The sequence below is a fragment of the Synchiropus splendidus genome, chromosome 12, assembly GCF_027744825.2.
Source record: "Synchiropus splendidus isolate RoL2022-P1 chromosome 12, RoL_Sspl_1.0, whole genome shotgun sequence".
NCBI lineage: Eukaryota > Metazoa > Chordata > Actinopteri > Syngnathiformes > Callionymidae > Synchiropus > Synchiropus splendidus.
Genome location: NC_071345.1, coordinates 1,332,162 through 1,358,678, shown reverse-complemented (window position 1 = coordinate 1,358,678; position 26,517 = coordinate 1,332,162). Strand labels below are relative to the sequence as shown.

The following is a 26,517-nucleotide window of genomic DNA, read 5'->3' as shown; positions in this document are numbered from 1 at the left end:
CGCACGCGTCCAGAACCAGGATTTTCCCAGAATGTGGAGTGGAGCGGCTCCGTGGAGATCCAGAACCAGGACGTAGAGCTGTGCACCGGGAAGCCGGATCCAGAGGGCCGGCGGGTGTCTCCAGGGGTCAGGGGTCACACTCCGCCATAGCGCTGAGCGGGCGTCCGGTCACGTGACCTGAATCATGTCCCTCTGACTGTCGGCCCTGTGAGGTCACCGACCGCAGAAGCATTTCACCCGTCTCAAGTCAACGTCTCCTGCTGGCTTGTCTTGACGTCCTCTCAGCAGTCTGCAGAGTAGATTAGATCAGATTCTTGCCTTGGATATGAGTTTAGATTGGTAAAAGCGTTTTTTTTTCTGTCGTGTCAACGATTGTAAATTAAAAAAACGGGCTGGTGTAACTGTTTCCTGAGCATGCGACTCCCAATACTGTCGTTAGGGGGCGCAGCGGCAGAAACATGGACTGACGAGCGTGAAGGAGTTTGCTGACACCTAGTGTCTAAAGTGGTGACGGTCACAACAGAATGAAACTGGGCAGAAAGAACGTGGAAACATTCCTGTAGTATCGAGTGAAGTACCACCACGTACCGAGTATCACTGGCGTTTGTGACGCCGCCACCTAGACCCTATCGATCTACAGTTTTATGTCTCATTATTGTTGTTCGTGATCGCACGACGGACCAGAGCGCTCTCCCGGTTGGTGAGATCCTCGCGGACACTGGCCATAAAGCTGATTCAGATGTCCACCCGCTCCTGCAGTCCTGCCCTCCACCGCTGAGGGGCAGCAGCGCGTTGCAGCAGTTGCGCACAGACGCGTGAAGAACAACATGGCGGAAGGGAAGAGCGCGCTGTGACTTTGGCTCCTGTGAGGAAACTCGCAGCGTTGCATGGTAAAACCGTCACTTTGGCTCCTAACGAGCAACTGTTTTCATACAGTCTTGCGTTTTTATTGTGTCACTTGACCAAAGTGTTTCGATGCATGTTGTTTTTAAAACGCCGTCCCTAATAAATACATCATTTTACGGTTTAACTCTAATTTCAAATCAGCATTTTAACCAGCAGTCGTTGGCTTCAACAGAACCTCTAGCTGTAATTGCAGCCTTTATTCAACAGTCCCGTCACTGAATGAAACGGACTGAAGGTCTAACCTCCAGTAGCAGAGGAGCAGTAACTGGTCAGATCATCAGTCATGAAACCTTCTGACTGCTCACTGACAGATGGAGAGAAGCACTTCAAGATGGTGTGATTGTTGTTAGTCCGGTGTCTGAGGGCAGTGCTGTGTGGGCAGGCGATGGCGGCAGGCTGTGTGAGGAGGCTGCTCGGCCTCACGGCTGGCGGGTCCGGACCCGGCTCCTGGAGCCCTCAGCTGACCCTGGTGAGGGCGGCTCCGCTCTGCACGGCAGCAGGTGACCCTCCCGACGCTCCTGAAGCTCCTGAAGCTCCCAGCAAGAAGAGGAAGAAGCAGGACCCTGGAGCGCAACCCAGCTTCGGCAGCGTGGGCCGCAGGATCCCGCACCGCACGGTGCAGCTGATCGGCGAGTCTGGCCAGGACATGGGGGTGATGCACCGCGCCGACGTGCTGAAGCTGCTGGATCTGCAGGGGCTGAAGCTGGTGCTGCTCAACGCCAGTGCCGAGCCGCCCGTCTACCGGCTGATGAGCGGCAGGCAGATCCACGAGGAGCAGCTGAAGATGAGGGAGAAGCAGAAGGAGAGAGCAGGTGAGTCCACTGGGCCGGGCGGCGGCGGCGGCGGCGGCGGCGGCGGCTAACCTGCGGCTCTGACCCAGCGCAGCGCCCCCGCAGGTGAAGGAGCTGGTGTTCTCCAGCAGCATCGCGGCGCACGACCTGGCCACCAAGCTGAAGCAAGTGGAGACCTGGCTGGAGAGGACGCACCAGGTCCGGCTTACGCTCCGCTGCGGCCACCCGGCCCACAAGGACGCCCTGGTGAGGCGCGACACCTGCGGCTCCCCGCCTCCGCTCCCACTCACAAGCCTGTCATCCCTCAGGACTCCACCTTGGCAGAGATGCTGCGGCAGCTGGACGCGGCCTACGGCTTCGTGTCGCAGCCTCGAGTGGTGCGAGAGGGCAAGTCTGCCTCCTGCGTGCTGCGGCCACCAACCAGGAAGGAGCTGGCCAAGAAGGAGAAGGAGGCGCCCCCTGCTGGCGCGGGCAGCACTGTGACGAGAGCTGGAGTCAGCGCAGGAGCAGGCGCCCCCTGCTGGCTCGGGCAGCGCGGTGACGGAGTGGAGAAGAGCAAACGCTCCCGAGAAACTCTTCTTCCATGTAAATAAACCGTTATGGGCTGAGACGTCGCCTGACATCAAACAGCACTGCCAACCTGCTGTGTGCTTTCTGAAGCTGAAAGTGGAGTTGCGTTCCGGGCCGGGAGAACAGCCCCAGCTCCTTCTGCAGGAGGTCGCCGACGCGAGCCGGAGTTTCCTGTGAGCAGAGCGAGCCGATGTATTGAGAGAGTAGAGTTTTTTCTCCTCTGGTCCGTCTGGATCCCCGGACCTGCCGGGGCAGCAACACCACCCCACCCCACCCGTGGTGAGGTGAGGTGAGGGAAGAAGAGGCCGGGCCGAGTCCGTGTCGGTGCTTTATTCAAGCGTCCATGGTTTTGTGTTTTTGGTAAAAAATAACAACTGTTTTGGCAAACCGATACATTCACTGGTCACAGATCTAGATGGAACCCTAAACATAGAAAAGCCGTGACCCCGGCGAAGCGTAAGGCCCAGAGAGACGGGGGGAAGAGGGGAGCAGCATGCAGGAGCAGCGTTTGTCAATAGGCCTCCAGAACCTTGAAGGAGGAGAAGGGCTTGACGAAGTGATAGTCCAGGTTCCCGCAGTGCGGACACTGCTGCACGTTGCTGTACTCGGAGAAGTACTGCATCCCCACGCGGACGTCCACCACCGGCTTCCCGCAGTGTTTGCAGTTGAGGCGCGCCTGCGGAGAGTTACGGGAGAGTTAGGCGGCGCGAGTCGCAGCGCTGAGTCACTGAGCTGCTTCAGGTTGACCTCAGCTCCGAACGTCCCTCTGCAGCTTCTGTGAAACATTTTGAGGATGGTTTTTTTCCCACATTTTCAAAAGGGGGGTCGGTTTCCAGCTAGTTTCCTCCTGACCGCCCGCTAACGTTTCGCCACACGCCTCACTTCCTCATCTCATTCACTGAACTAGTTGTACAGTTTGGAGCAGTGTTTCTCAGCCTTGTTTATCCCACCCACGGAACCTGGGGCCAAGAGCACCCCTCCCCTGCGACCCTCACCTGGCAGCAGGGCGAGGCGGCCAGGATGTCGTAGGTGTACATGGTGCCCAGCTGGTGCCAGCTGCCGTCCCAGCGAGACTTGCACTTGATGCAGACGATCTTGTGGACTCCCTCCAGACAGTCCACGCAGACGGCGTACAGATGCATCAGCCGGCCTGGCCACACCAAACACTGGGGTTAGAAGAGCCGCCGGCTTCTTTCCTCACCTGCCTGTTTTCCCTTCTGTTGTACCAGATACATGCTCCAACAGTCAAGTTTCTAAACGTTTATCTTCCCATGAATCACGTCATCCTGTGTTGCAGTGACATGCAGTCAGGTGAGGCGGGACCTCTTTTGTGTCTGTGTTGAGCTCTGAACGCTTTTCTCTAGTGACCGTGCGCCAGTGTAGCTCTTTCTCTCTGAACTCTGAGTTTGGTCCCACTGCCTGTGGCTCGGGACAAGTCTGGTCATGAGGCCGGCAGCAGGGGGTCTGACCTTGCAGGTGGCACGGCACGTCGTAGTCGATCTCCTCGTGGCGCGAGGGGCTGAGGAAGAGCGTCCCGTCCACCAGAGGGAACTGCTCGAAGACGGGCAGTGCGCGGTGGCACAGGGCACAGTTGAGCACGTTCCTCTGACTGGCGCTGAGTGCCGAGAGGATGAACCTGCGGAGACACGGACACGTCAGGCCACCCCCCGCGCTCCCCACCCCACCCCGGGGCCTACCTGCGCAGCTCCTCCCCCTGACCCGCCTGGGCGTCGTCCTCCATCCGCACGTGGTAGGTGTTGAGCTTGTGCCGGGGCACGTGGGTCAGCAGCTCCGAGAGGTCCAGCCTCCGCAGGAACTGCACCGGGTGAGGCAGCGGCCCATCGCTCAGACTGCCCGGGGCCAGTCGGTGGTGTAGGGGGAGGGCGAAGGACAGCGGGAGGACGGCGCCCGGATCCAGGTGAGCGCCGCCCGCCGCCCTGCTCAGCAGCTGCTGCTTCTTCTGCGCCTCCATGTGGACCGCCGACTTGAGGAACTCCCCGAGCTGACGGGAGCCGCGGAAGGCCCCGGGTCCTGACACCAGCAGGGCCGTGGGGGAGAGGGAGAAGGGCGGGGACTGCCCCGGGGAGTCGCAGGCCCCGGGCCCCGCCCCCCTCTCCGCCGAGCTCTGCCGCTCCACCGACTGTCTGCGAGGTAGATCCTGACTGGACGCTCTCTGCGCCGCCTTGCCGCCCGAGGTCTTGCTCTTCTTGGGCTCCTCGTAGAAGCCGTCGCCGCCGCCGGTGCTGCCCGAGCGGGCCGCGCTCCTCTCGGGCGGCTTCTTCTTGCGCTCGTCCTGCATGCGCTTCACCTGGTACCAGTCGGTGTCCTTCTTCAGGTGGCCCTGGCCGCAGCGGCAGGAGCAGAAGCGGAAGGCCAGGTCGTAGCCCTTCTTGGTCCACATGTTCTGCCGGCACTGCTTCTCGTTCCAGGAGCGGGCCCGGCCGATGCAGTTGAACTGGACCAGGATGGAGCTCTCCCACTCGTAGAAGCACTGCAGGTGCATCCAGTTGCCGTGAGGACAGAGCTCGTTGTTGCACAGCACCCGCTGGTAGTCGTCCTTCTCCAGGTCGATGGGTCGGCCCATGCTGCAGCCCAGCGGCGTGGCACATTGGCCCTCTGCAGCGGGAGACAAGAGCCTGCTGACACGGGCCGCCGCAGCACACGCCGTCACCCATCACCACATCATCATCATCATCATCATCAGCGTCGCCACCTGAAGGTCAAGCCTTTCTAATCGATGCCGAAGTGAGGGCGCGGACTAGCGGCGGAGCTCGGTACTACCCCCAGCTCGGCCCGGAGCCGCGAGGCCTCTGCTCCCCATCTGACTTGCGAACACTGACAGCGCGACCCTGGGGTCATTCTCACGCGACACTTCGCAGGCGCGCCGAACTGGAAAGATTCGCGCTGGTTCCAAAAATAGTACGAGTACGAAGGGCAAGTGGCGCGCGGTTCGAGTGGACAGAGTGTTGTGAGTCATTCGGCTGGTCTTAGCGAGACCGTGAGGGGAACGACCGAGCTGCTCGCCTGACTTTGGCGCCAACGTCAAATCTCTGCCGTGTAAACAGCGGTGGCATTCCGGGATTAAAATGGCAACAAACGCCCGGAGAGTCGAGGATGAGCAGCCGAACTGGTCCTCGGTGAGTGCGGCTTTGACTCGTCTGTCAGTTGGAACGACTCGCGGTCGGTTTGGGGGCGGTGACGGACGATAAGCGAAAAGGGCCAAGTTTGCAGTGCAAGTTCGGCGTGACGTGGGACGTCAACAACAGAACCGGGCAGGATGGGGGCGGGGAGGGGGGCCGAACCCAGGCAGCATCCCCCAGGACTGGCGCTCTTACCGCTGGAGGCGTCGCTCCCCGGCGGCGCGGCGGCCGCCGCTGCCGCTGCCGCGCCGCCCGCCGCCGCCGCCGCCGCAGCCGCCGCCGCGCAGGCTCCATTTTCCTGCTCGTCCCCGCTGCTGTTGGTCCGCCTGCTCTTCTTCCCCTTGCTGCTCTTCTGGTTGGGCATTTTCCGCTTCTGTCGTCGACGGTGGTGCGGGACTTCTATCTGCAGCTGGCGCCCGCTGCTTTCGGGGACTCCATTTGTCGGGCTCGGATCGGTGGCGTGGGTGCAGGGGACGGGGCGGAGGGTGGTCGGCCTCCCGGCGCTCGTCAGGCCGCTGAAGCCGCGCTCGGAGGCTGCGATCACCTGTAGCAGCGAAGGTGTGTCCGAGTGTTGTTGTGGTTCCTGTCCGACTGTTGTCTTCCTCCCTCTGACGTCACAGGACCCCGGCGTCGGCTGTCATCTCCGTGTGCTGCGTTCAGGACCCGACAGGAAATCCCAGCTTCCAAGTCCACCGGCAACCCGCCGCGCTCACGGGACCAGATCAAAGGTCAGACGAACTCTTCCGCGGTATCGCGACCGGAAATCACGCGTCGCTAACGCTAACTTCCCACGACCATGAACGCACCAGTGACCTCGGTCATGTGTCTCCACACTCGGGTTTGGTCGCGCGGTGATCCGGAGTTTACCCGAGTCACGTCTCTATTTCGTCCGTGTAAACACGTGTCATGCTCCGCCGGTTTTCTCCGCTCCTTTATTGTTTCTTACAGACGTTATTTTTAGTTCGGTGGTTTCAGTTTCTACATTCGCATTTGAATTCTCTTTTGTCTTGATAGTTTAACTTTCACACAGACGCGTAAATTACGGTCAAATAGCTGAGACATTCATGCCAACGCTCGCCTTGCTTGTTTTGGACTCAGGTGCAAGTCACTTGGATTGTGAACCGATGTTTCAGTGAATATCGATGAAGCTTCCGACACCGGCAGCTGCGGTTGGAAGAGGCCAGTCCACTTTAACGGATGCAGGCGGTTCCACCCGGGCTGGGTCTCCTGGACCCGCTGCTGACCCCAGGAACCTGGCAGCAGTGTGGCCGGCAACAGATCAGCGGAAGGAATGGAAGCGCTAAACAAGACGGTGGTGTCGCTGGACATTTATTGAAGATGTTTTGGTCCTGAGAAACGTTACAAACCCTGTCATGACACAAAAGAGACACAGTGGCCCAGGAGGTGACCTTCTACACAATCACGCTCCAGAAGAGTCCTGAAAGCACGTGGCCTGCTGGAGGTAGAGAGTCTGCAAAAGCGTCTGGAGTAAGCACAAGCAGGTTTGGGGTTTTTGGCACAGTGATGTCAGACCGTCCAGTGGAATCGCTCCGTCCACATCTGGACCCGGACATCCGGGTCAGCCCTGCAGCAGCACCACGTCCACGTTGTCATGGACGCCCTGGAGAAGCAGCTCGCCCTCAAAGGTCACAATCTTCTTCCGCTTGGCCGCCCTCAGCGTGCCCACCAGCGCCTCGAATATGTTGGCGCAGCGGTCATCTCTGAACAGGACGCCGAACTTCACGCACGTCTGGCCCTCGGCGTCTGGAAACACACGAGCGACTTGACTCAAACAGCATTACAAGTCGAATGGAACTGGTTAGGATGGTCACACTAAAGGTGCAGGTCTAATCACAACGATAACTGGCAATTTAGGATGTAAAATCATCTGCAGAATTTAATGAAAAAAGCAGAAATGACAGGAGCAGGTCACATGACTCGGCTGTGGCGGGTTTTCACAGTGAAGTGGGACAAGTTTGTGGCCCAACAAAGCAGAACTGGGACTCACTCTTACTGCCCAGGCGGGTGATCTCCTCCACCAGCAGGTTAACTTCGTGATCCACATTCATGGTGGCTGAGGAGGGGAAAAAGACATTACTTTCGCTCAGCACCAAACTTCATTGGAATTTTCAGCGTTTTAAGAGGCGGAAGTTTTATCATCTAATCCTCCATAAAACCATCCATTTTTTAAAACCACACTGGCTGTTAGGTCCGACTACGTTCACAATCAAGACTTCTATTGACTCATTCGAATAATTTAGCTTTAGTTTATTATTATCAATTAAAAACTTAATCGGCTGTTGCGTCACTTGCCAATGAACCACTGGGGAATAAAGGATGAATGTCACAACTTTTAAACTTGTTTTTTTGGGGTTTTTTTTGCCAACAATCACCCCGAATTGTAGATAATAAAGCAGCATTACTGAAAACATTCCTGGACTGAACACGGTGACGGTAACCGCGCCAAAAGAACGTGGTCACGCCAAACTAAGTGAGTTTTGAATTGAGACTGGTGTTGAAACAGCTCCTTTAACAGGGGCGTTTAAGTCAACTGGAGGGGTTTTTGTGCAGCAACGAGCGAAGGGAAACGCGCGTGGCAGGACGACAGGCCGATCCGACTTGAATTACGGTTCGATAATACCAACAAGATCGGACAGGACCAGGGCGGACCCACATCAATGCGGAAACGCGAGGTGAGCGTTCAGAACCGGGCGTTAAAAGCATCGTACAAGTCGGTCATTTCAGACATTCCAGCGTGTCTTTTCTTCTCCGGTCTGGATCAGAAGGCGATGCTCGGCGGTCCAAGAAAGAGCCGGTGTCGTCGGCGTCGAACCCGCCGACAGATGGACTTGGGAGCCAGAGGCGACTCGGGTTTGAGCGCGACCCAACACGGAGCAGTGGCTCGCTTCTACTCACCTGAGACGCTGTTGGTGGACCGGTGCTCTGGGATCTTCCGCCTCTGAGACTGGACAATACTTAGTGTGGCTTCGGTACCGGCACAGTGTGCTGCGTTCAGGTACCCTCGGGAATTGTGAATCCTTTCAGAAACCGTGGTGAAGATACTCCGCACACACATGTCGGAGGACCCAATAAAAGTGTGTCTAAATACATAGCGCCTCGCTCCTTCTCTTGCACTAACGTGCCATAATCCTGACGCGTCACTGAGAATGAGTGTGAAGACTTTTCTCAGAACTCCTACTGTCGCGAAGGCCACACTTGAGCCTGTCTGATGAATGTGGTGCGTTCACGGCGCTGCCTTTTAAGGGTTTTTCTGAAGGCGAGCCTCCTCAACAAACACATGAAAACACGTCACGTGTTTTTAACTTTCTGTCCCCGACAGTCAGGACTGTTATCGCGTGAATCCTCCACCTTCATTTCCGTTCCCCGACTCCATCCGTGTGTCCCATGTTCTGTTCATGTGCGCGCGCGCATGTTTTATGGATGGACTTGTTTGTCCTCCTCCCGAAAGGTTATTTTATTAATCATCACTGTGAACACGTGTTCTACCTTTATTTATTTATTACTAAAAACAGTATTGTTTTCTGACGGTACGTTTGAAAAGAAATTAAAATTATTTTGCACACACTTCCCCGTAAAAATGAACTGTTATATCATATTCACATATATATTCTATTTGAACTCATCGTCCGACACATGATGCAGAACGATATTTAAGTTCGTGAAACCTTTACTTTGAAAAGGTGTATCCGGGTACTTAACAGGCCGAGGTGACGTCACGCTCAAGAAAGTTCTGAGAATTGAATGAAGAGCAAACCGGAAGTTCCTCATCTATATATTATTACAACGTTTTAACGCATTACCTTTCGTTATATTTTGACCAGATGCACACATGTGAGTTGCTTCAAGCTAAAAGTTATGCTTTTGCTCACCTGTGCTCTTGAAAAAAAATGAAAAAAAAAAATCTTGCAAAAACACGTTGACGTCACCAGACTTGATCAGCAATATAATTATCCTAATAGTTGAATAAAAGAATTGGTAAATAATAAACAGACACTTTCTACTTCATTTGTTGCGGTATTTAAGAAGAGAGCATGTTGGTTGGTTATTAACTCTCATAACAAAAATATTTTAATATCTTGTGACTCATGAAATAGTAAATGGCGAGGTAGTGCCTTCTATGTTCATAATCCTGCTGCGTTTGCTGGTTGTCATGGCAACACCTGGTTGGACCTGGCGCTGAGACGTAGTTAGATTCCATCGGTTCATATTGAATCAAGCCACAGCAGGTGAAGTCTGTGGAGGAGACGGCGGCCATGTTGCTGTCAAGCTGCTATTCACAATAGTCTGTCCTGACCTGAAGAGCTTCATTTCAGAGTTCACAAGACTGTTCCCCCGCAGGCCAGGAGTGTCGGTGAGGGGCCACGGGGGCAGGTCGTGTGTCCCAGTTACACCCTGGCAGGAAGAAATGCCAGATGCTGGACAAAAATAAAAAGGAAGATGGTGGGTTTGGTTTTGTTTGGTGGGCTGTGTGACGGCACAGCATGGTAATAGACTGTGTTGTTTGGTCTGTGTCGGTCATTGTTGGCCTCAAAAAGCAGTTTCGGCGGCGTGACTTTGTTTTGAAAGGCAAAAGCGGAAGCGCGAGCTCCCCGGCCTGAGCTTGACAGCACTGACAGGAATGGCGGCTGTGAGCAGCAGACGAAGGAACCACAGGAGCCCGAAACTTCGCGTCTAACGGCCCCGCCGCGGAACCCGTCTCTGGCGACGCTCTCGCGCGCAGCTCGGCCTCGCGACCCAGCGGCCCGCGCAGTGGAACAGGCGCGCACTCGGAGCGGAGGGAGCCGCTTAGCTCGCCGCCGAGCCTCCAGCTGTTGGGCCACAAGTTCACTCCGTCATCAACTCCAGAGCAGTGCGTGTGGACTTCCATGCTGCACGCGCGCTGGCGACGTGTCTGACCGGGAGCGGGCTGCTGCTGCTGGACCTGACTGCTAGCGTTAGCTCCGACGCCGCTAGCTAACTTCCCCAAGTCTCGCCCCTTTTCTCGGAACCGGACCCCGGACCTTTGTTCTCGGGCGGGATGGAGAGCCTGACGCTGAGCGAGGTGGAGCAGAAGTACTACTCGGAGCTGTTCGTCTACTGCGACACGGACAACACCAAGAAAGTGGCGTCCTACGGCAGAGTTCTGGAGCTGTTCCGGGCGGCCCAGCTGCCCAGCGAAGTGGTCCTGCAGGTAAGATGGCTCCCCGCGGGCCGGGCTCGTGCGGGACGGGAGCCGTCGTTAACCGCAGCGGGTAGCAGCCCGGACACACCTTCTCCTGGCTAGCGTTAGCCTCTGAGTCACGCGCGCGACACCCAGCGCCACGGCTCCGTGACCTCCATCACGACCCGGTTTATCTCGCTCAGACATCCCGTGAGCACAGGTGTGTGACAACACAGGAGCGTCTTCCGCTCTTCGATATGTTGTGATCTCTGGTTTGGTCCCGCCGCAACAGGACACCAGTCATAACACGCTGAAGCAGCGGTTAAAACAGCAGAGGCTGTTTTGATAGTCGACTAGTCACCTACTGTCTCAACGACGAGTCGACTCGGATGGTGAACCAATCGTAGGGTTCAATGTTTCATAGCATGGAACGTGGTGATCGTGCAAGAAGATTTCCCTCCAACTCTGTGTGATGTTGAGTGAGTGCGTCATTTAACGACAGTGTATCATTCAGTCCAAAATATAAATGAACCGCGGCATCACTGAAGTTTTGGGGATCGATGGTGTGACAGCGTTCTGCAGCGTCTGAACTGGATTGGTCGGCTGAGGTCACGGCCTGGAACGTAGCTGGACCCCGGGCTGCGTCGCTGACATGAATCAACGGCTCTGTTCTGCCCTCATGTATCTAACCTGAGCGTCTGAAATGTTTCCATCCTTGCAATGTTTTTGGGTCGGACTGGAGCGTCGAGCTTACTCGTGAGATGACATCAAGATGCGTCGATGCATGAAGCCGGCGGTGACTCGCTTCTTTGTCGACTAGTTGCAGCCTTAAAAACAACAGGTGGTTTGTGCCTTTCGGTGCGGGCGACACAAAGCTTGCGTGCGCATGTGTGAGAGAGTCGGTGCGACTAGTTTGGACCCTCCAGTACGACATCACAGCACCAAGTGTACACAGTTAAATAAGTCAGCAAACAGTGACGCTTCACTGCTGGCTGGAACCTGTGGCAGTAGAGAGTCTGAAGCTGAGTTGTCTTGATGGTGAGCTTCCAGACCGACTGACCAGGACCAGGATGAATGAATGAGGGTTGGTGTTGGTTGTCGTCGTCATGAAAGGAAGAAGGGCAGAGTGACATTCCAGCGTTGTTCATGGTTGGCAGTGTGATCCGGCTGTAGCACAGCTCGCACTGCAAGCTGAGGGTCGTGGAAGAGGCCAGTGACTGGCCTGCTGAGGCTGTCGACCCAACAAAGAGCCATGACCTCACCGTGGCGCTTGACTTTAATCCTGCTGACGAGCTCGGTCCAGTTCAAAACAATCGATGAGGAAGTGCTTTCACCCCAAATCCCGGGCCCTGAGCTGTTCCTCTGAGTGCCCGGGCCGCGACACCACGCCACGCTGAAGCCCGGCTGCTGTGACCTTCACACATGTGTCAGCACCTTCCCAAAAACGTACTTAAGTAAGACCAAGAATGACTTTGGGGAGTAAGTCAATGTGGAGTTGAGACACCTGATGTTGGGGAGCCACGTCCCTCTCATCAGCTGCCTCCACCTGCTCCCGGCTGGAACTTCTCCTCACTTGCTCCTCTGGAGCTGTGCTGCTGTCAGACGTTTTACGTGCCTCTCTGCGGATGTCAGCCCTGCTGGCTCTCTCCCTCTCGCTCTCTCTTTCTCTCTCTCTGAGCACCAGACCTTCTCTCTTGTGACTCGGGGCTTTTCAGCACGCTGTGAGTCAGCATCCTTTTCAAGGTGAAGAACAGAGGAGCTGTTGAGAAGAAGAAAGCATCTCTGTTCCTGCTCCTCCAAACTCAGCTCGGTGTCTGTGCGTGTGTGGGAGCGACGCAGCCGTGTCATGTTGGAACCATCTGAGTCCACACGCCCTAAAATAGGCCTTTATCAGCAGGCAGGAGGCGTCCGCTGCGGGGGGCTGCTCCGGTTCTCGTAATTGCAACATCTTGCCTGGATCCATGTGATTATCTCTGCTCCGTGAGGTGTGTGGAGCTGCTGCTGTTTACGTCTTGTGAATCGCTCTTGGTTCAACTCTGTGGATGAAAACTCTTGAGTTGTGGGAGGACTGAATCCCTCAAACTTCCACTTCCCTCCAGAACATGAGAAACAGGCCGCCCTGGCTCCTGTAGCCACAGCAGGACGCCCTGACTGTCCCGCCTTCAGTGCCTGGATCACGCCCTACTCCTGGTGTCCTCACACTGGTTCCATGAAAAGAGCCTTCCTGCCCAGTAATTTCGCTGAACATGATCCAAATTCAACGATTTTCGACCCCTTTGCAGCCGTAGCTTGGCTGCCATATTTGTTTACCTGTGTGATCTGGCGGTTCTCCACATCTGGCGCGTGGCCACACTCGCAGCATGGAAGCGCTGTGATTGGTTGACTTAAAACAATCGTTCACCAAACGAACTCAAAGCTTGAATATATTAAAGAAGAAGAACCACACCGTCGACATTTAGCTTGTAGTAAGGGAAAGAATGATGATAAAAATATAGATTTTTAGGTTCAGGGGGAGATGGTATGGTAAAACCGCTGCCCAGGAGCCTCCTGCATCTGAAAGTGTTGCCGTGGCAACAGCAACTGAGTTCATCTCTGTTGACCGTTCTTTGAGTCAGGTGTTTGTTTTTATGGAAAGTTATTGTTGCACAAATGGATGTTTGCAGCTTGTTTTTTACAAAGCAACTTGGCGTGTCGGGAGGTGAATAGGCTGGGGGCGGGGCTTTGGACGCCCTGTTTCAAAATCTTAGCTAAAAGCCGGATGGTGAGTGACAGGTGGAAGAATTGCTCTCATTCATAGCTGCTCCTTCAAGCAGTGGTCAGGTCACTTGTGAAGGTTGTGATGACACACGGTCAGTTTCCAGAGGTACGTGGCTCATGATGGTCCGAGAACTGACGCTGTGTTTGCTTGTCAGATCACAGAACTGTGTGGAGCCACTCGACTGGGCCACTTTGGCCGGAGCCAGTTCTACATCGCGCTGAAGCTCATCGCCATCGCGCAGTCGGGGCTGCCGCTGCGAGTGGAGAGCCTCAACTCTGGTGAGTGACCCCAGTTACCCTGAGCTCATTCTTCTGAAGGTGATTCCCATGTTGTTCCTGGTGAAAACAGTCTCTCATGGCTTAATATTGGGATCCACTCTCGACTGAAGCTTTTCACGCGACGTGTATGAAGCTTCTCCTCTGCGTGTCAAACACTGGCATGAAGACATGATTTCATAACCCGTTCACGGAAGAGCCGACTTCCTCTCTCTCTCTGTCGCCACGTGACGCTGGACAGTGTAGTTAGAGCTGTAATCTATCACAGGATGTTGCTGCTGCCGCCGCCGCTGCTGATTCGTTTATCTGTTGCTGGTGCGTGTCGCTGCAGAGGTTCTGGACACACTGCCCCTCACACACCTCCTGAGGACAAGCCCACTCTGGGCCGGGCAGCCACACTGACAAACGGGTGCTGCATGAATAAGTCACTGGAAACTGAAGAGGAGAGACAATTCTCAGGGTTACCTGCAGGTGGGGCTAGTGATCCTGCTCTTCCCACGGTGTTCCTCCGGTTTGTGTGCTTCTGGCCTCCGTGACTCACTGGACAGTGCTCCGGGACTGGCAACGTGTGCAGGGGTTTGATAACTCACCTGTTTTGGCCTTTATTAGGCTGATAAGCATCTGGTTTGACTGACAGACAGATCCACTTCACTGAACAATGTTTTCACTGAAGCTCACCAGACTATTGATGGATCACAGCACAGCAGGGGTGTACTGGAGCCAGGCCAGCCTAGACAGAATTCTCTTCCTGCGGCTGATGCCGTCCGTCTGTAACCTGCTGCTCACTGGAGGCTCTGGTGGAGGACAGCGCCTTGTGACCCCTGAAATGGCTTTTGACGGTGGTCGCAGTGAATGTTGCTGTCGCTCAGATCATTTCTGTCTCTGATGAACCATCTCCACGGCTGTAAGGCTGGTGTCTGCGCATGTCATCATGGTTCGGACGAGGGTTTGCTGAGTGTTCAAGATGGTCCCATCTTGAGAAGCAGTCACAGAATAATCGTGCTCCTGTGTGCTGTTGTAGTTCTGGGAGGACTCTTCTACTGCCCTGCCTGCAGGTGGGCCTCTAACCTTCACCTGTGTCTGTCAATGTAATACATATGATCTTCTGGAGAGAGACTGCGAGGTGGCTGGTCCTGGCTGGACTCCCCTCTCTGCCAGTAACTGGTGTATTGAATGAGGTCCTCGGCTGGCTGAGGGTCACCTCACCCTGCAGCTCCTCCTCTGACGGGCTCATGTCTGCAGTCAAGGACCTGCCACTCCCGAGGTTCGTCGTCGGGAAGAATGAGGCGGAAGCTCGACACGCTGCACTCTACCAGGACCCGGACGGACAGGGCCTGTACCCGGTGTCTGCCACCGGCGTCATCCCCAGGCCGCCAGGCCGGGGGCACCAGAACAAGAAGGTCACCCCGGTGTCCAGCAGCCACCCCGTCCACGAGGTCATCCAGCCCGGCCTGGACTCGCAGGTCAGTGACAGAGCGTCTGTCCACAGTCTGTGGACTAGAGGTTGAAGGAGTCTTGTTCCAGGCGCCCGAGCCCACGTCCCCGGTGGTCTCGCCTCACCAGTCCCCTCCCACATCCCCCCACTCGTGGAGGAAACACAAGCGACAGCACAGCGGCGGGAACGTGGAGCGACAGCCGGCAGTGGCTCCGACGGGAGTCGCATGGACTCAGTTCAGAGAAGCACAGACAGGTGGGTGTCCCGCTCTTTTCTCCGTCAGACCTCAACCAACTCCGGTTTCGTCCTAGGCCCCGTGTCGGCTGACGGGATGTGGCCGTCACACTCGCCTCCCCTTCCTGGGCAGGAGAGTTGGGTCAGCTTCACGGCGGACACGCCTCCCTCCAGCACAGTCCCGGCGATGCACCCCTCTTCAGTCCAGGTCAGACACGCGTCCTAGTCACCCCAGCTGTCTCTGTTTCTCCTTCGCTTTGATGTCCAAGTGTGCCAGGGGCTGAGTCCCGCCCCTGCATCAGATCCTCTTCCATGTCATCCCCCGCACTCTCGCAGGCTTGTTTCTCGGGTCATTTGTTGCGACGGGCCCTCACTTCACCCTCTTGTTCAGCAGGAAAGCACAACGATACGAACTGTGGCTTCAGCAGCGACAACCAATGAGATCCAGCGGCAGTCCAGCGCTTACGACGACCCGTGGAAGATCACGGACGAGCAGAGACAGTATTACATCAACCAGTTCAAGACCATCCAGCCGGACCTCACTGGTTTCATCCCTGGTACAGACGCCGGCGCCCCCCTGCATGCGGCTCCCGGGTCTGCTCCTGATGCTGCTCTTGTGCTTCAGGTTCAGCTGCGAAAGAGTTCTTCACCAAGTCCAAGCTGCCCATCCTGGAGCTGTCACACATCTGGTGAGTCCCATGTGTCACACGTTCCCTCATACAAGGGGTTTTTAAGTTTGTTGTGCTTTGATGGAGATTCATCTTCTTCATCCTCCAGCCACACCCTCATTGCCATCATGAACCTCACTGTTGTCTTCCTCCTCTTCATCTCCACCACCCTGTTCCAACTCTGTCACTCCTCTCCTCAAACCATCAGTCCTGCCTCACTTGGTCTTTAACCTTCTCCACGTGCCCCTCTGATCTTGTCCTCTGTCTCATTGACAACCTCAGTATCTTCATATCTGAACATTACGGCAGTGACCACGACTGTTCTCCATCAATCTGAGCCCAAATACCTGAACTGTTTTCACTCCTTCGTCTTCATTGGTCTCTCCTTCACACCCTTCCTGTCCAGCTTCTCCTCCTCTTCGCTCTCACCTCAGATCACTACACCATCAGCAAACATCATGGTCCATGACGACCGCTCCCACTCTTTGTTTCAAAAAGTGAAAAGCTGAGGTGGAAACGATCTCAACCGTTAGTGTGTCTGTTTCCAGGGAGCTTTCGGACTTTGACAAGGACGGAGCGCTGACCCTTGATGAGTTCTGCGCCGCCTTCCACCTGGTTGTAGCCAGGAAGAACGGCTATGATCTTCCCGAGAAGCTTCCAGAAAGTTTGATGCCAAAGCTGATTGACCTGGACGACTCAGCAGGTGCGATGCTGTGTCTACACACGCGCTTGTCTCGCTATCCTTGTGGGGATCACCCTTTCCCCAGCCTCTCCCCCTGAATCTAACCCTCCAAAACATATGGCTAACCAGGACTCTGAACCAAGCTGGCACCCAGTTATTTTGAATTCTTTGGACCTGTCTGTCAAAGGTCCCCACAAGGACAGTGTTTTGTCAAGACACGCACACACACACACGTGGCTGAATCACCTGAGTGAACGTGTCTACAGAAGTGCCGGAGGCGGCTGCTGATGTGGGCTACTCGACCTCCCCGGCGGAGGTGACCCCCAACAAGTCCCCCTCGATGCCTTCACTGAACCAGGCGTGGCCAGAGATGAACCAGACCAACGAGGTTCAACACACACACACACACACACACACACACAGACGTGTGTTTGCTTTGCTCTGCCTTGAATCAGGGGTTACTGGAGTTCACTGTTCTTCTTCATTATCCAACGTGGTTACTGCTAATTCAGCACTTGAGTATCCTTCCTCTCACTTCTCTGGACTGATGATGTAATGTGTGATGTCACTCGGCGACTGACGTGTCTCTCTCTTTGTGTTTCTGCTGTCTGTCTGTCTGTCTCCTGCAGCAGTGGGAGACCTTTAGCGAGCGCTCCTCCAGCTCTCAAACTCTGACCCAATTTGACTCTAACATTGCACCAGCTGACCCTGTAAGTCCATCACTGTGTGCATGTGGATGAACATTAACCCCCTCTGCTCTCTCTGTGCATGGCCGCTCTCCCGGGCTCCGCCTTTGGGTTCGCTTCTTTCTCTCCTCTGACCAGGTTCAGGTCCGACGCGCGCCGCGCCAGTCGCCTGCTCGTCGTGTGCGTGAAGCCTCAGAGTTCTGCCGCTCTTGAGTCGCGGAGCTCAGAGTGGCGGCTGAACTCTGACGCTTCTGCCTGCTAGCTCTTTAGCTTGCTCGTCTAAACCGATGACTCGTGTGACTTGGTTTGTTCCTGGCCTCCTGACGATGGAGCAGTGAGGACTTGACTTTCTCTGTCGAGAGGAAGTTGCACAAGTGTCGCCACCTTCTGACCCAAATGGACGAGGTGGAGGTTGTGGTTCTTGATCTTCGTTGACTTGACCAGAACCAGACTCTGAGTTAAGAAGATAGAAGACAACTCAGTTGAGATCAGAGACAGTGGAGGTCAAATGAGCCACAACTGGTTTCTCACGGGAGTCACTGCTGCACAGTTGTGGTGTGTGGACCTGCCACTGGCAAGGTTTCTGCCAGAATCTGGTCATTCTTGGCGGGAAACCCAACTGCAGCGTCTCGTGTAAAAAGACGGGAAGCGGGAGTGTGAGAGTTGTCGTTCTAAAGTCACCAACAAAACAGTGTTTCAATGTCAAACGCAAACCTCCTCTGTCTGGTCTCCTCTGTGCTGAAACGGAAGTCTGCCCTCCTCCGTGGCATCTCACTGTCCTCTGGTCTGCAGGACACGGCCATCGTCCACCCCGTCCCCATCAGGATGACGCCCAGTAAGATCCACATGCAGGAGATGGAACTGAAGAGGACCAGCAGCGGTGAGCGACACGTGTCCATGACGCTGAGCCGCTTCACCTGTGTGACTCCGCTCTCTCCTCCTCAGACCACAACCATCCGACCAGTCCACTGCTGGCCAAACCACCAGAGCTGTCTGAAGAAACCAAGCTGCCCACCACCATGAAGTTTGTCCCTGCCAACGCCGTCGGTGAGTTCAGCCAGAGTGGCGCCGCCCGACGTCGAGGCAGATCCGTCTTACTTGGTCCACTATGAGGCACTTTTTCCACTTGCCGCTAATGTCACTTCCTGTTCCAGTGTTACTGAGCTGTCAGGTTTTTTGAGTCAGAGCAGACTTTTATTGTGGCGAGCTGGTGGAGTCTGAGAGGCAGTGACTCAGTGACACGTCCACTTCTGTCCTTGTTACCGTGGTGATGGGCTTTGTTTGTCTGTGTGAAGGTGACGGCTACAGCAGCTCGGACTCGTTCACCTCGGACCAGGAGCCCATCACGAGACAGAGGTCAGTGTCCTGGCTCCTGCTCTCCTTTCCTGCGTCTCCCTCCAACTCCAGTGTCGCTCTGGTCCAGGTCCCAGTCCGGCGCCTCCCCCGAAGCCCTAAAGGTGGTGGCTCCGCCCCCTCCTCCCCCACGCCCTCACCCCTCCCACTCCCGCTCCTCGTCCCTGGACATGAACCGCACCTTCGCCGCCGGCGCCGCCCCTGGCCAGACGGCGGCCTCCGCCGCGGCCTTCCCGCCTGCCGTGCCTCCTCGCCCGCTGCCCACTCAGGTGAGACCCTGCGCCGTGCCTTTCGTCCACGGTGGATGACTCTCTGTTCCCCGCAGACCTCGGCGCCTCACGGTGGTCACCGGGGGGAGGTAACGGAGGGAGTGCCAGGAGGGGGCGCCACCACCTCCCCGCAGCAGATTCCCCAGCAGCCAAACTTTGCAGACTTCAGTCAGTTCCAGGCCTTCGCCGCGTCGGAGCAGCCGCCCAGTCTGCCAGAGCCGGAGAAACCCAGCGAGCCGGGGCAGGTGGGTGACATCTGGACACGGAGCAGGTGCACACAGCAGAGGAGTCTAGGAACTGGTCTGCAGTCGGGAGCTCGGCTCACTCGATGGCGTCTCCATCAGCTGTGACTCCAGTGTTGTGCGCCACCTGCTGGTGTAACGTGGGTGAGCAGTGCGCCTCAGAAAACCAAGCACAGAAGATGGAGTTTTCTGCTGCAGCCACATCATGGGAGATGAGCGCTCGTCTGCTTGGAAGAGTCCGGAGAGCTGGATGGTGTTTTAATTCATCAGTCATGGAGCCACGAACCGTCAGTCGTCTTGTTCCGAGCTGGTCCCAGTAGCCGCTGAGCTCGTAGGTTTGGCCTTTAGGACGAGTGTCGCTCTCGTCCCTGCAGAGTCGACCACCGTTCAGGTTAGCACAGGAGCTGTGTGCTGCCCACTAGTGGTCAGGAGTGGTAATACAGCTGAAAAACACAAGTGTTTCTTTAGCGACTCTCGACGTGCCGCTCCTCACGAACATGATGAGTCAGTTTGTACCGCTGGTGACTGACCTGTGGCGATGGCTGTGTCTCTTCAGGTGGAGAAGCCTCCCGAAGGGGCGGGGCCTCTGCGAGCCGTGAAGAGCGACGACGACAGGAGTGCAGCCTCCGTCTGCTCGGTACAACACAGAAGCATTGGCCACCAGGCGGCATGGCTGCGGCCTGATCTGCCGTCTGTCTTCCTCTGCAGACCAAGTCGGCGTCCGGGCCGCTGGCCCCGCCTCCCAAGCCTATCCGGCGGAGGTTGAAATCCGAAGACGAGCTGCGGCCGGAGGACGAGCCGCTGGGCCCTCAGAAGTGCAGCCTGATCGCGGCGGTTCTGGCCACGCAGCCCTCCATCCCCCGGTACGGCGCACGGCAGGGCGCGGGTGGGTCACCGTGGTTTGACGTCTGTGTGTCCACAGGTCCGTCGGCAAAGACAAGAAGTCCATCCAGGCGTCCATCCGAAGGAACAAGGAGACCAACACGGTGCTGGCCCGGCTCAACAGCGAACTGCAGCAGCAGCTGAAGGTGAGCTTCTTGGCCGCGTGGTTCCCAGGTCACGGTGTTTGACTCTGTTGCCCTCAGGACCTGCTGGAGGAGCGCATCTCCCTGGAGGTGCAGCTGGAGCAGCTTCGGCCCTTCTCCCACCTCTAACCGGGCCTCTGGACCTGGCACACGTGGAACCAGCTGGAAGGACCTGTGGTGGGAGACTGGGGTCAGGGGTCGCGTTCAGAAGGAGCGGCGAAGAAAGTGAGGACTGCGGACGGCTGTGACTGAAGAGACTGTATGTATGTATGTATGTATGTGTGTGTGTGTGTCTGTCTCCTGCAACAGTTTCCATCAGGGACTCTGTTGGTGGCCGAGTGTCTCGAGCTGCTCAGTCCCGATGGAGCAACAGTTCTGGGTGTGGCAGCTGTGTCGGCGTCCACACCATCTGGTCGGACTGTGGCGAGCTGCAGTGACCCGGTCCTCATGGAGTGTGTGGTGGCTGCTTCACTGTGACTCTCTGTGTGTGTGTGTTGAACGAAAAAGCCAAATGGACTAAAGGGCCCCTCCCCCGGTCCCTCCGAGTGTGTGGCCCGGAAGGTCCGGACGGCGCCCCGCCCGCGGGCCGGCCCGGCGGAGAGCAGAACTATGCAAGTGTGGACGAGGATCCGCAGGGACTCTTCCGATCGTAGCAACCGTCTGAGTGTCTCAGATCTTCCAGAACATCTGTGATTCTTCTTCTGCCTTCTTCTCCTTTGGTACCTTCGGATCAGTTCTGGGGACGGACGAGTCCCCTGCGCGGTTCTGGAGACCCGAAAGACCCGACTGCACTTTGAACCATTTTGTCTTTCATGTGAATTAGAAGCTTTAAGAAGAACTTTAGTGTCTCTTCACTCCAGTCTGGAATCTCGTCCTTTCACCGCCGTTCTGTTTCCTGAAGCCTTACTCCCCCTAGTGGTCATTGTGTGATAGCGTCGTAGGTCTGTTAGCACAACAGCGCCCCCTGCCTCCGTCCCGGAGCCCTCACCTGCTGACTAACGCCAGAGCGGCTGGTATTTAATTCTTCCTCTGGGCTGCTGCATGGACGAGCCCCAGCTCTGCAGACGACTAGCGGCGGTGTGGTTTTTACACGTGAAATAAAAACGGCACAACATTTTAACCTCCGCGGCTGCAGCGCCTCATTTCCTGTCCCGGCCCGGGGGTGGAGTCTCAGACACGATTCATGTGGGAAGGATCCGAGTCATTGGTCATGGAACGCCTTCCTCGGTGATGACGTCATCTTTCAGGTAAATAGTATTGTTTCCGTGTTTCCATGACAACAGCGTGTACTCTGTGTAGAATGTATCATTTCTCGTGAAAACAATGACTGACACGTCCCTTCCGGTTGTTTTTCATTTTCTGACTTGCCATGTTTGATTTTTCCTGCGGGAGTTGGGTGGCGGATGCCTGATGCTTCTGGATGATAACGAAATAATAAAATAAAGCAACAAACCCAAGCGCAGGACGGTGAAACGGCCACGGTTCTGATGGTGATATGGATCAAATATTTGGGGTTTTAGGATCTAATTCCGCTCGGTTATTTGCCAAGTCACGTGATCTGAAATGGCTGGGACAAACGAAACGGCTTCAGCGTGTAGAAATGTTTTAGATGCAAAAAGACGTTTCATTGCACTTATTCAGTCACTTAAGATCATTGACTTGAAGTGCTGCAATTCAATTCATGTGATTCATTTTACAAGAGTGAAGTCGAATTGTCAGTGTTTTTGATCAGATTCTCAGTTTCCTGATCATCTCTCATCAGAAGTTGGTCTCATAGTTTCCCAAGAACCTGACAATTGAGTCTGGAAGTGACACGCGGGAGAGTGGCGCTGAGTGTGAGGGCTTTATTGGGCTGATTCTGCAGCGGAGCGTCAGAGGTGCAGGGACCCGAGCCGCGGCGGGCGGGTCTGAAGCCTGGCAGGAGGTCAGTGGTGCCTCGGGCAGCACCAGCTGGTCTACAGGACTCTACAGGGGCTCTACGTGTGGCCTTCAGGGCCTGCAGGACGTTCCTGTCCTCTGGAATTCACTTGAGAACCCTGCAACAGAAGACGCTTCGGTTACCCGGGGGCGGGTCCCGAGCCTGGTTCCGGTTCCTGGCACTCACACACTGCTCTCCTTGTAGCGGTCCAGAGCCTTCTGAGCCACCACCTCCGGGAACTTGGGGTCATTCCAGGGAAGGTCGCCCGGGATGCTGATGTTCATGGGCGAGTCGAAGATCTGCAGGGACACGTCGGTCTCCGAGCTGGGCTGGTCCGGCTCCGGGTCCTTGCAGGTCACCTGCGGGAGGCGGCGGGCGGGTTTACCAGGTGCGGCCCACGGACCCAGGGGCGCCCCCTACCTACCCCCTGGACGGTGAAGGGGCTGTGGCGCGTGGTGTTGGCGAGCGCCGAGACCCAGCCGAACTGCCTGTTGAACAGGTCCAGCATGGACGAGGTGGCGAACATCTTCTCCTCCAGTTCCTTCAGCACGTCGTCGTAGTGGCGCGTGAAGCGCTCGGCCGCCGCCACGGCCTCCTCCAGCTCGCGCCTCAGCGGCGCCTCCAGTGGCCTCTTACCGTCGCAGTCTGAGAGACCAAGCCAGAGGTCTCAGCTGGGCCGCCACCCGCCGCGCGCGCGGGAGACTCACCGACGTGCTCGATGGCGCGACACTTCTCGCACTCGTCCTTGAAGCGCAGGCATCCGGCGGAGTTGCGGCGAATCTCCCGGCAGGTCATCGTGCCGTCGCCGAACGGTCTGCTGACCACCACGTCCTCGTTCACCGCGCCGTCTGGGACCGCGAGCCCCAGTGAGCCGGCGTCACGCTCGCCGTGACGTCACAAGAACTTACCCTCGTTGTCGGCGGCGCCGCCGTGCAGCGCCGGGTCTGCGGAGCCCAGGAAGTTCCGGTTCATGAACGGGGAGAAGAGGTCCTGGAAGCTGCGAAACGGGTCCTGGAAGACGGGCCGGACGCTTCTGCGGCGGCGGTAGAAGGTGCTGAAGAAGGAGGGCACGCGGAACGAGAGCGGGCCGGAGTGGACGTGCTGCGCCACCTGCTGGAGGAGAGGGAGACGGGCCGGTGAGGCGTCCGCCGCGCGAGCGCGCGCAGCAGCTCGCGACCTTCATGCTGTCGGAGAAGACGCCGTCCACGCCGTCGGCCATCACCGCGTAGCGCTCCTGCAGCTGGCGCAGCTCCTGGCTCTGCCGCTGAGCCTCGCGCTGCAGCTCCGTCATCTTCTCGCCGTCGACCCAGATGGAGAGGGGCGAGCTTCTGTTCAGGACCTCCTCCAGCTGCGGGGACAGGCCCAGCGGTGAGGGAACTCCTGACCGAACCTTGTCGGCGCGCAAAATACCGATTCGAATATCGAAGGACAACTTGACCGTGGAATGGAAACTGTGACTGATCCGATTCCGCTTCACCATCGGTCCTCACCTGGCGTCCCACCAGCCCGGCGCCGCTGCTGCAGGTGCGCGAGTAGAACCTGACGCAGCTCCGCCTCAGACACGGCTTGCACTCCTCCCACAGCGCGCGCGTCGTCTCGTTGCAGACGTCCAGCTGCCGCTCCAGCTCCGCCTCCTTGTCCTGAGCCGCCCGCAGCGCCTCCTGCAGGCGGCGGGCCACAGGCGTGAGCGCCGTGAGGCCGCACGGCCCCGGCAGAGGTCGCTCACCTCCTTCTGCTGCCGCGTCTCCTCCAGCTGCTCCAGCAGCTGCTGCCGACCCTCCTCGCTCTTCCGCATCGCCTCCTTCATCACCTTCACTCCGCTCACCGCGTTTTCCACCTGCTCGTCCACGAACTTCTCTCCTCGCACGGAAATGTCTGCGCCAAGACCAGGAACGGATGCGGAGAGGAACGGAGGAGGTCGATCAGTTCAGAAGAGGAAGTGGAGGAGAGACAGGTGAAGGAGCGTGACCCAGGCCGAGTCAGGAGCGGAGGAAAGACTCACCGTTCAGATCCTCTTTGGTCGGCGGGACGACGGCGCCGACTGTGGCCAGCAAGATGGCCGCCACGGCGAGAGACTTGGCGCCTTTCTTCTTCATCATCAGCATCATCATCAGCATCGCCTCCGACGGGTTCAGTCGACAGCTGAGGAGACGACAGCGACACCTGGAGGGGTCAGAGGTCACCTCGGTTAAGGCACGGACTGCATCAGTAAATACAAATAAAGTCATCAAAATGGCTTTTAAATGAATCAGACTTAGTATCGTTTGAAGTCAACATACACGACATAAATAAGCAAACGTGTGGTGAGTATTTCACAGTCAAGAAACACTTTTATGAACTTTACAGAGTAAAGAAAGACTCCATATTAACTTGTTCTAGTTTATAAACAGTTGAAATGTTTTGTGAAAGCAGACGCAGGAAGCATCAAAGTATTGTGCATCACATTGTTCCGAACAACGACAGAGAGTCAGAGTGTTCCAGAGTCCAAAATAACAGACAGAACCAACGCTGCAGCTCTCTGGAGTCACATGACCTGCTGATGAATCATTCAGGTCGCCAGAGATTGAGGTCGACTCGCTGCTCGGAGGTGGTTCTGTTGACACGGGTCAGCGGGTCAGTGCCGGACAGCTGGTGGAGGCAGGATCAGCTCTGGTCCGCCGTTAATCCCCGGCCACCGAACCCTGCTGTCCTGGAGCTGAGACTCGGGAGGGAGGGAGACTTGGAGAGGCTGAGACTCACTGAGACTCGGGAGGGAGGGAGACTTGGAGAGGCTGAGACTCACTCAGACTCAGAGGGAGGGAGACTTGGAGAGGCCTAGACTCGCTGAGATTCGGAGGGAGGGAGACTTGGAGAGGCTGAGACTCACTGAGACTCAGAGGGAGGGAGACTTGGAGAGGCTGAGACTCACTGAGACTCAGAGGGAGGGAGACTTGGAGAGGCTGAGACTCAGAGGGAGGGAGACTTGGAGAGGCTGAGACTCGCTGAGACTCTGAGGGAGGGACACTTGGAGAGGCTGAGACTCGCTGAGACTCTGAGGGAGGGAGACTTGGAGAGGCTGAGACTTGCTGAGACTCAGAGGGAGGGAGACTTGGAGAGGCTGAGACTCGCTGAGACTCTAAGGGAAGGAGATTCAGAGGGGCTGAGACTCGTTGAGATTCTGAGGGAGGGAGACTCAGAGGGGCTGTGACTCACTGAGACTGTGAGGCAGTGAGACTCAGGGGGGCTGAGACTCATCGCCACACCTCCGGTCAGCAGGCAGGGGAAGGCGGAGCAACATGTCTTGAGTCTGTTTCCACTGTGCCACTTCCTGTCCTGGTACGAATCAAAAGTCATGTGACCATGGCCACAATGAAATCGCAGAGATTGGCTCGAGTCCCAGCAACGTCTCCTCCCATCAAACTGCTGAGTCAGAGCCTCATCCGTGGGGATGGAGGGAGTCATGACAAGGAGACGAATGAGTCCTCCAGATGTCGAGTCGCATGAGTGGCCTAAAGGTTTGACAAGGAAGAAGCAGCAGAGCTACGACGAGGAGCGAGAGCGCTGGTCCAACTGGTCCAGCTGCAGCTTCTGCTGCGACCTTGTCAGAGCAGAGGTGAGTCAGAGCTGTTGACCAGACCCGCAGCTGAGTTCCAGGCAGCGTGACGTCGCCTCCATGAGGAGGCCAGGACGGAAGGAATGCGCTCCAGATGTCGACCCAGAAACCTCCGGCGCCTTCCCACCGTCGCCATGACGACAACCGCTGCCTGCTGTTTACTCAGCTGAGAGGCTTTGTTGTTGTTTACACGCCACTCACACACACGGCTGCACAAACAACCGCGCCACACACTGAAGCGGGCCTCAACACGGTCCAGCAGCATCTTCACCCGAGCACAGCAGCCACCATGAGTCAGCAGTCGCACACTCCACTGCACCACACGCCCTGCACCCGCCGTCTGCTGAGTCAGCAGAGCCACCGTCAGCTGGAGAGAGAAGAGCAGACTCACCTCAGAGCTCCCGAAGATGACCTCCTCTCTCTGACCCGCCGCTCTTATAGCCCACCCGCGGGACCAGAACCGCCCCGCTGCCGCACTTCCTGTCTGGACCTTCAGAATAAAACCTCGGCTGTTCCACTTGTGTGACGTCACGGCAACATCTTCAGCAGGTAACGCTTGCTTTGAATTTATATGAATAGATTAATTTTTCTATTTTAGTCAAGAGGCAGTGTGGACACCTGAGTGGACAGATTCACGTCATTATTGGATACAGACTCAAGATCCATCTAAGAGAGAGAATGATTCACAGAATAATACATGGTTTTTCTTCAGAAACTCTAAAGGTGACAGACGGTCTTCAGATTCTGCAGTAAATATCGCTGATCAGAATAAATACATCCTCAGAAAAATGGGCCGGATTTGACCCAAATAT

General features: G+C 56.5%; 4 protein-coding genes and 1 long non-coding RNA gene across 10 annotated transcripts; 3 read left to right on the top strand and 2 right to left on the bottom strand.

Annotated features, from left to right (window-relative positions):
• Positions 1 to 805: 805 nt before the first annotated feature.
• Positions 806 to 2,658, top strand: mtif3 (mitochondrial translational initiation factor 3). Its single transcript, XM_053881630.1, has 4 exons — positions 806 to 890; positions 1,289 to 1,718; positions 1,792 to 1,943; positions 2,006 to 2,658. The coding sequence occupies exons 1-4, from the start codon at positions 888 to 890 to the stop codon at positions 2,288 to 2,290; spliced, it is 870 nt and encodes a 289-aa protein (XP_053737605.1). The 5' UTR covers positions 806 to 887; the 3' UTR covers positions 2,291 to 2,658.
• heca (hdc homolog, cell cycle regulator) lies at positions 2,237 to 6,151 on the bottom strand. 2 transcript variants are annotated; one of them, XM_053881628.1, is made up of 5 exons: positions 5,603 to 6,148; positions 3,965 to 4,883; positions 3,737 to 3,903; positions 3,263 to 3,417; positions 2,638 to 2,943 (listed from the first exon to the last, which is right to left on the bottom strand). In XM_053881628.1, the coding sequence occupies exons 1-5, from the start codon at positions 5,769 to 5,771 to the stop codon at positions 2,779 to 2,781; spliced, it is 1,575 nt and encodes a 524-aa protein (XP_053737603.1). In that variant the 5' UTR covers positions 5,772 to 6,148; the 3' UTR covers positions 2,638 to 2,778. The 2 variants fall into 2 exon arrangements, with proteins under 2 accessions (XP_053737602.1, XP_053737603.1); XM_053881627.1 differs by lacking the exon at positions 3,263 to 3,417 and having other exon boundaries at positions 2,237 to 2,943; positions 5,603 to 6,151.
• On the top strand, positions 5,623 to 8,549 carry LOC128768634 (uncharacterized). Of its 2 annotated transcripts, XR_008416255.1 has the most exons (4): positions 5,623 to 5,965; positions 6,028 to 6,135; positions 6,506 to 8,100; positions 8,191 to 8,548. It is a non-coding gene; the product is annotated as an uncharacterized LOC128768634 (long non-coding RNA). The 2 variants fall into 2 exon arrangements; XR_008416254.1 differs by having other exon boundaries at positions 6,506 to 8,549.
• A 1,456-nt stretch (positions 8,550 to 10,005) lies between these two features.
• Positions 10,006 to 22,695, top strand: reps1 (RALBP1 associated Eps domain containing 1). Of its 4 annotated transcripts, none has more exons than XM_053880492.1 (19): positions 10,006 to 10,598; positions 13,481 to 13,604; positions 14,844 to 15,064; positions 15,126 to 15,291; positions 15,348 to 15,478; positions 15,662 to 15,827; positions 15,896 to 15,959; positions 16,487 to 16,641; positions 16,887 to 17,008; positions 17,250 to 17,330; positions 18,099 to 18,186; positions 18,252 to 18,353; positions 18,602 to 18,662; positions 18,730 to 18,928; positions 18,985 to 19,173; positions 19,727 to 19,807; positions 19,879 to 20,033; positions 20,093 to 20,198; positions 20,256 to 22,404. In XM_053880492.1, the coding sequence occupies exons 1-19, from the start codon at positions 10,446 to 10,448 to the stop codon at positions 20,322 to 20,324; spliced, it is 2,433 nt and encodes an 810-aa protein (XP_053736467.1). In that variant the 5' UTR covers positions 10,006 to 10,445; the 3' UTR covers positions 20,325 to 22,404. The 4 variants fall into 4 exon arrangements, with proteins under 4 accessions (XP_053736467.1, XP_053736469.1, XP_053736470.1 ...); XM_053880493.1 differs by having other exon boundaries at positions 10,007 to 10,598; positions 15,665 to 15,827; positions 20,256 to 22,395; XM_053880494.1 differs by lacking the exon at positions 17,250 to 17,330 and having other exon boundaries at positions 20,256 to 22,695.
• Positions 22,026 to 26,217, bottom strand: clu (clusterin). Its single transcript, XM_053880496.1, has 10 exons — positions 26,097 to 26,217; positions 24,116 to 24,276; positions 23,840 to 23,988; positions 23,604 to 23,774; positions 23,291 to 23,461; positions 23,022 to 23,223; positions 22,821 to 22,961; positions 22,538 to 22,758; positions 22,300 to 22,472; positions 22,026 to 22,231 (listed from the first exon to the last, which is right to left on the bottom strand). Exons 2-10 carry the CDS (start codon positions 24,228 to 24,230, stop codon positions 22,219 to 22,221), a joined length of 1,356 nt encoding a protein of 451 aa, XP_053736471.1. The 5' UTR covers positions 24,231 to 24,276; positions 26,097 to 26,217; the 3' UTR covers positions 22,026 to 22,218.
• Between the last annotated feature and the right edge of the window lie 300 nt (positions 26,218 to 26,517).

Excerpts from the sequence above, each read along its gene's own strand:
- clu (XM_053880496.1), bottom strand. The coding sequence starts at position 24,230 with ATGCTGATGATGATGCTGATGATGAAGAAGAAAGGCGCCAAGTCTCTC. Across the intron at positions 22,962-23,021 it reads CGGCGCCGCCGACAACGAGG|ACGGCGCGGTGAACGAGGAC; the intron begins GTAAGTTCTTGT and ends TCGCGGTCCCAG. Across the intron at positions 22,759-22,820 it reads TCGCGCCATCGAGCACGTCG|ACTGCGACGGTAAGAGGCCA; the intron begins GTGAGTCTCCCG and ends TTGGTCTCTCAG.
- reps1 (XM_053880492.1), top strand. The coding sequence starts at position 10,446 with ATGGAGAGCCTGACGCTGAGCGAGGTGGAGCAGAAGTACTACTCGGAG. Across the intron at positions 15,292-15,347 it reads GTTCAGAGAAGCACAGACAG|GCCCCGTGTCGGCTGACGGG; the intron begins GTGGGTGTCCCG and ends GTTTCGTCCTAG. Across the intron at positions 18,663-18,729 it reads GAGCCCATCACGAGACAGAG|GTCCCAGTCCGGCGCCTCCC; the intron begins GTCAGTGTCCTG and ends GCTCTGGTCCAG.
- heca (XM_053881627.1), bottom strand. The coding sequence starts at position 5,771 with ATGCCCAACCAGAAGAGCAGCAAGGGGAAGAAGAGCAGGCGGACCAAC. Across the intron at positions 4,884-5,602 it reads GGGGAGCGACGCCTCCAGCG|AGGGCCAATGTGCCACGCCG; the intron begins GTAAGAGCGCCA and ends CTCCCGCTGCAG. Across the intron at positions 3,904-3,964 it reads CAGGGGGAGGAGCTGCGCAG|GTTCATCCTCTCGGCACTCA; the intron begins GTAGGCCCCGGG and ends GTGTCTCCGCAG.
- mtif3 (XM_053881630.1), top strand. Across the intron at positions 1,719-1,791 it reads GAAGCAGAAGGAGAGAGCAG|CGCCCCCGCAGGTGAAGGAG; the intron begins GTGAGTCCACTG and ends GACCCAGCGCAG. Across the intron at positions 1,944-2,005 it reads CGGCCCACAAGGACGCCCTG|GACTCCACCTTGGCAGAGAT; the intron begins GTGAGGCGCGAC and ends GTCATCCCTCAG.